The 6178-nt window shown below is 48.3% G+C and overlaps 2 protein-coding genes across 2 annotated transcripts; both read right to left on the bottom strand.

Moving 5' to 3' along the window:
* Positions 1-634: 634 nt before the first annotated feature.
* PENARI_c169G02057 (uncharacterized protein) lies at positions 635-2973 on the bottom strand (the record flags this gene model as incomplete). The annotated part of the gene is made up of 6 exons (XM_022638072.1): positions 635-781; positions 866-1014; positions 1773-2103; positions 2200-2792; positions 2844-2876; positions 2940-2973. Coding segments are annotated over 6 exons (1287 nt in total), but the record flags the coding sequence as incomplete, so codon positions are not given.
* A 51-nt stretch (positions 2974-3024) lies between these two features.
* On the bottom strand, positions 3025-3849 carry PENARI_c169G08018 (uncharacterized protein; the record flags this gene model as incomplete). Its single annotated transcript, XM_022638073.1, has 3 exons — positions 3025-3153; positions 3684-3718; positions 3843-3849. The coding sequence occupies 3 exons, from the start codon at positions 3847-3849 to the stop codon at positions 3025-3027; spliced, it is 171 nt and encodes a 56-aa protein (XP_022482071.1).
* Positions 3850-6178: the final 2329 nt, after the last annotated feature.

Genomic DNA, 6178 nt, shown 5'->3' with positions numbered 1-6178 from the left:
AATGCCTCACCCCCGTACCTCTACTATAATAACCTCTCTTTTGCACCTCACCTCTCTCACGCTGCCCACCTCTCTCACGCTGCCTACCTCTCTCACGCTACCCACCTCTCTCACGCTACCTACCTCTCTATTATACCTTACCTCTCTATTACACCTCACCTCTCTATTACACCTCACCTCTCTATTACACCTCACCTCTCTATTACACCTCACCTCTCTATTACACCTCACCTCTCTATTACACCTCACCTCTCTTATAAAGCTCTACCTACCTATCTATTACACCTTAAATAACCTATTCTCACTCTGAATTCAATTTATGACGCTATTCAATACTCTCGCTATATTAACTCCTCTCTCTATACTCTATCCACCTCCTTCGGACCTATATATACTTATGTATCAATTTCACCGTCTCCCCGTTATGCCGTGACCCTAAATACCGTACGAGCTCGCTCTTATTGCCGATTGATACCCCGAGCCCTTCTAACCTCCGAGCCTACGCCTCCTTTATCACCTCACTTCCCTCGCCGTATACTATCACAGCTAGCCCCGATAATAATAACCCTCGGTACGTGCAATGCCCCTGGCTGCTGGCATTCACGAATCGACTGCAAATGGACTGCGGCATACCATACCCGTAGTAACCACCGAATGCGGCATATTTGACCTGCCGGCGTACCCGTAACCACCAGCCTTTCGGGGAGTTATTGCCGTACTGGGTCTGGGCCCGGCACTCGTATAAATCATGCCGGTCTTCGAGCCCACGCTGAGTACACCACTAGCATCGTCCTAGCTATAACTGGGCCTGTTGTTGTAAAAATTCGACCCCGGCGGCAATATCCTGATGTCCTGCCTGAGGTACCTCTTGGACCACCTGTCTCTCACGGTCTAGCCGCTGGAACTGGTCAATTGTATGCGTGGGGATCAATGGACGGGCCACGCGCGTTGGCAATGAATGTGTCAGCTCCCGTGGCGTCGAATTATCAATTGGCAATGAATTGCTAATTGGTCCTAGCAATGAATGGGTCAGCTGCCGTGGCGTCGAATTGGCTATTGGCAATGAACTGGTCAGTCGCCCTGGCGTTAAATTGGCTATTTCTACTAGCAATAAATTGGTTAGTTTCCTTGGCGTTGAAATTACACCCTAGGTGGTCTCTTACCTAGTGGTTTAATGCTACGACGATAAATCGGACTGATCGATCCGACCTAGGACCGAAATCCGACGGATTCACTCTCACTTCGCTGCGAATTCGCCTCCGAATCGCTAGTTAATTGGATCACTTCCGGTGGCCCCTGGCTATATTGAATATCCTCTATGGGTTGCTCCGTACGGCCGTCGGCTAGCTGGTTCAAAATATGGGATAAAACCATGGGATCGGATATCTGAAATGATGTATTGCGAACTAGGCCATTTCTCTCACTTCCTAGCTGACTTGCCGCCTCACTTGCTAGCTGACTTGCCGCCTCACTTGCTAGCTGACTTGCCGCCTCACTTCCTAGCTCACTTGCTAGCTCACTCTCTATCTTACCTTCATTTGCCTGCTAATGCTCGTCATACCTATCGCAGCGCTGCTCCGTATTATTAGATTCTCCACAATATTGACGTTGATAGCTATCTAAATACTCGTTAAGTATGACGCGTCGGCAGTAGTCTAGAGATATATATCGGTCTAGCCGGCATTGCTCGGCTTGAGCTTTCATGGGGTCTTTATGAATTGGGTCCTATTTCGGCCGTAAAAACCCGTGGGGTTGAACAATAATGGCCTTACTGCGAAGCCCGTCTCGGCTAGCACGGCCGCTCTCTTGCGCGTAGTCTAATAAGCTGCGTGGCAATCCAATATGAATAATACTGCGAATATTGGGTATATCAACACCTATTCCTAGCGCGCTAGTAGCGGCCACTACCCCTGTGGTATCGGCCTGGAAACGGGCTAGTACGCCATAGCGGTCGATCGTACGGCTGTGATATGCCTCACATTCGACTAACTGGGCTAGTTTCTCGATAGTGTTGGTGGTGGGCCCGTAAATGACCACCCGGCCGTTCGCACGCGCGCGTCTAATACGGTCTCCAATAAATCGTACTATATTGGGTTCCTCTACCTAATCATAGCTATTAGCGTATTGGTTCGGCACCGTGGGCTGCCATAGCCGGTACGCGACATTCATGCGATGGGTGCGTGCCCGAAATAAATGGACCTTCTCTCGCGACGTGCGTAGCCGTTGAAATAGCTGGTTTTCGGCCGTCGGTGGCAGCGTGGCAGTCAAATATATCATCTGAGCCTGAGCCACGAGCAATCGACCTAATTGAGCTATGGCGGGCCTGAAATTGGTCTGATCGTTTAATACGACGTGGTATTTATCGATCACAATGCGATCTAACCGATGACATAGCCGCTGCCGGTTCAAAAATGTCATGAAATCCTCCGTAATAGCTGACTCTAGCGTCACTAGCACAATGGATGCCTGGTCTGCCGGCCGACGGCTCTCCCACGCCACGCATGAAATGCCGAGCTGCCGGCATCGATGCACCATATCACCGCGTAATGCAATTAATGGCACTACCACCACCGTGACCCCACGGGGGCTGATCCACGCGGGAAGCATGAAAAGTAAGCTTTTTCCACCCCCGGTTGGTATAACGGCCACCACCGGGCTCTGGCCTCGCTGAATAGCTTCTAATGCCGGTGCTTGTACCCCTCGGAGGCGTAGCTCGCTATTACCACCTATTATGCGCTGTATCTCCGGCTCTATGGCTGCCTGCGTCAATTGCCACCGACGCTCCGTACGACCTATCTTAGCTTCCTTCTGCTATGGTGAAAACTGGGCCAGTCCTAATGCACTCTCGGCACCCCCGTCATCCGTGGACATAAAGCCTAAAAAGCGATGCTAGTCGGTGCTACTAAGCCGAAATATCTCACGCCGGTGGGCCGTCGTACCGGGCTGCTCGGTGATGCCACGACTGTAGATCATGCCGGCAACGTGCGATGAATGGGCCGCCTGGAGGTCAGCAATGTGACCTATCTATTGCTTAGCATTCATGCCCTCTTCGTCATCCTCTTGTGAAGCCTCGGCTCGCACGTCCTGCTGCGTATTATTAGGAAATACGCTAGATGGCCGTATGAAGCGACGGCTAATGCCAATAGCAATATCCTAGTAAGCGTTTAAATGAATAGCTTGACCATTAAGCCCAATGGTGGTTTCTCGCTTTAGCACTTCACGGAGTCTATCGGATGACCAATCCAGTGCCAGGATCCGGACCCCAGAGGTAAGCCTGGCGTATTTTACTAAGTCTAAAATTAGTAAAAATTCAAAAGTAATTCAAAAGTAATTAATGAAATTGAAAAAATTGATGAAATTGATGAAATTGAAAAATTGAAAAAAACTCACCTTTTAATCTCCTCCACGCCATCTGATCTCCGTACCTTCTCTACGTGCGCCTCTAATAGCTCGATAAATAGCAATACTAGCTATAAATAATGGACCACAAGCTCTCCCACTTCTCGGGGTAAATACCGATGAATCACCTTGGTGTTATTGGATGTATAAAACCCTTTATGGTACTGCGAGACGAATATAACGAGCCCGTCCTCAATGAATACGTTCCGACGGCCTCCGCTATTAGTATTGCAATGTCGAATGCTTAATAGCTCGGGTGCGCGGGCGGGCTGGCCACCACTTACGTGAATGGCAATGGCAAGCTTCTCACGGAAATGGGCTACCCGTTGAAGGTATACGTTAATAGCTCCTAGTCGTACCCGGCCTATACTACGATCAATGAATCGCTGCTAGACTAGGCTATCCTACTAGAGACGACTGATCAGCTATTCCTCGCCGACCACGGGCCATAGCGTACGGGTGTCTTTTAAAAAATTCCACCCGTGGGCTGTCTCCGTGGGATCGTCGTAAATTGCCTGCCATAGAATAGCTAGAACTGACCTATTTTCAACGGTAAATAATAGCTTATTGTGGAGTATTTGGCGTGCTAAGTTAATAAGCCCGTGGATGAACCCACGGAAGTTACCTATTGTGAAATTGTACTGCTGGTAAAGTAGCTGGTCCTGATTCATCTAGCTAACGTGGCCCGTTGTGGTGCTATTATAGTGGATCTTTAAGCCGTACGTCCGTAGATCTAATAACCATTGAATTGGACTATTAGTTCCACGGACCATAAACTGGCTTACTATCTTAGTCACCCACTCTCGGAATGATCGCTGGGTCTGCCGCTAAGCCTAGGTAAATTGAATAAATTGGGATGACTAGGTGGGTGGCTGAACTGGGCTAGTTCCAAAATTGTAAAAGTTATCGTCTGATATCTGAAAATCGGGTGAATCGAGTGAACTCTCGCTTTCCTAATCCCCTACCATTTGATGCTCCGCTAGCTGATATAGTATTGCCTCCGACGTGGGATCCAATTTTAAAGCCTTGTGGACTACCATAAATCGTGCGATCTTGATCACCTTCGATAAAATGGGTGGATAGCTCTCCGCCGTACGCTAGCTAGCCTCGCCGCGCCCGAGTACTGCTATGGCGTAGATTAGCGCGCTTTCGTAGTCCTCGACCTTAAGTTGATGGTTTAAAAGCTCGATGCAAAAATTGAGACACGCCAAATCAATAGGGGCGAGCTTAAATAGTGATTTACTGGCGATTCGCTGGGTGGGATCCCCGGGGCCACTTTCCGAATGCTCGCTGCTATCGTCTAAACTAGCCCTATCTGAACTAGCCCTAGCTGGGCTGGGTGATACGCCCGGCTAGGCTAGTCTCTAAAGCGAGTTCTACGCCGCACGCTGGCGCCTAGTGAATTTGTAATGTGGACTGGCCTATTTATGCGTAGCCTACGTGCGAGTGAAAAACATTAAAATTTGCTACCACGGGATGGTGTGTCTCTCAATGTTATTAGTATCTATGTAAGTTTATAGCGGCTGGTGCGGTAGTCGGTCGCGCTCCGTCCGTATGGCTTCGGTGCGAATTGTATGGCTAGTTTTCGTATAAACTAACTGGCTAATACGGGCTATAGCGGCTATTGAATCCTATATCGCGCAAGTAGCTATTTCGGTTAGATTAGATGACTTGGTATCGGGTGCTTTAACGTAGCCGAGAAGGTCGTCCGGGTTAATTCCACGGAGATACACGGCCTATTAGGTCCGTCGAAGCTATAGATTCGCGTTATCGCGCTCGCTAGCCTCGATTAACTAGGGTAGTTCTCTGCGTTTAGCTAATGTCTGTTTTATTTGCTCGACTAGCCGGTCGGTAACCTTGGTCGCTAGCATCGAATTGGCCTTAGGAATAACCTCCGCCCTAAGCGTACGTACGCGAATATAATGGGATCCTAGCCCCTAACCGAATGCTCGCTAGTATTGGACAATTCGCGTGAATTGCTGAATTTGCTACTTAGTCGCCGATAAACCTTGCTGGCGCCGACGGCCGCCATAGTTCGCGGGTGCGCTCTATCTATGACTTTGGCGCTAATGGTAACGTATCGTTCCGACTAACCGCGCTATAAATTGGTAGAACTGACCCTTTTTATATAAAATGCTATCTAAGTAAACTAGTAAATAGGGGATTAGGTCGTCTACCACGGTTGGTGGCTGCTATTCGTCGCATTCTTACGCGCGCTTAGATGTTTGTATAGCTTTAGCAATTTGGCGCGCTTTCGGCTTCCCTATTCGATGACTAGCTGACTAGAGGTGCCGGAAGACCTCTTTTGGTCGAATAACGTATTCATATGTTTTACACACGATAACTAGGTTAGTCGAAGGTTAGTGAAAAAGTTGGCTTACTATGGTTGACTAGTGCAATATATATATCGTACAATAATGAATTGCATGAAATATAACGAATGTCGAATGCTAACTTTGGGGTGAAATAGTGTTAAAAAGCGTGAGATGATAGCTAGGGAGCTTCAAAACCCCCTGAATTAATTGCTACCCCCCCTGATCATTGTAGACTAAGATAATCGAGGTGATCCAATTCGTTCGAAACCCTGGAGTTTAGCCTAAGGCCCCGGTCGCAACCCTAACTAGCCTAATTCCCGCACCCCATCAAAATATCTCTAATTTTCAATCGCCCTTTTCTTGATAATTACTAGGCGATATATACTCCGAAGCAAATAGGGGATATTTAACGTAGTCTATTATAACTTGCCAAAATTTGGGGTCGATCGGACCTTATTAGACCT

This window comes from Penicillium arizonense (genome assembly GCF_001773325.1).
Source record: "Penicillium arizonense strain CBS 141311 chromosome Unknown PENARI_contig169, whole genome shotgun sequence".
Taxonomy (NCBI): domain Eukaryota; kingdom Fungi; phylum Ascomycota; class Eurotiomycetes; order Eurotiales; family Aspergillaceae; genus Penicillium; species Penicillium arizonense.
The sequence above is the reverse complement of the archived record's forward strand: the minus strand, read 5'-3'. Positions and strand labels throughout refer to the sequence as shown.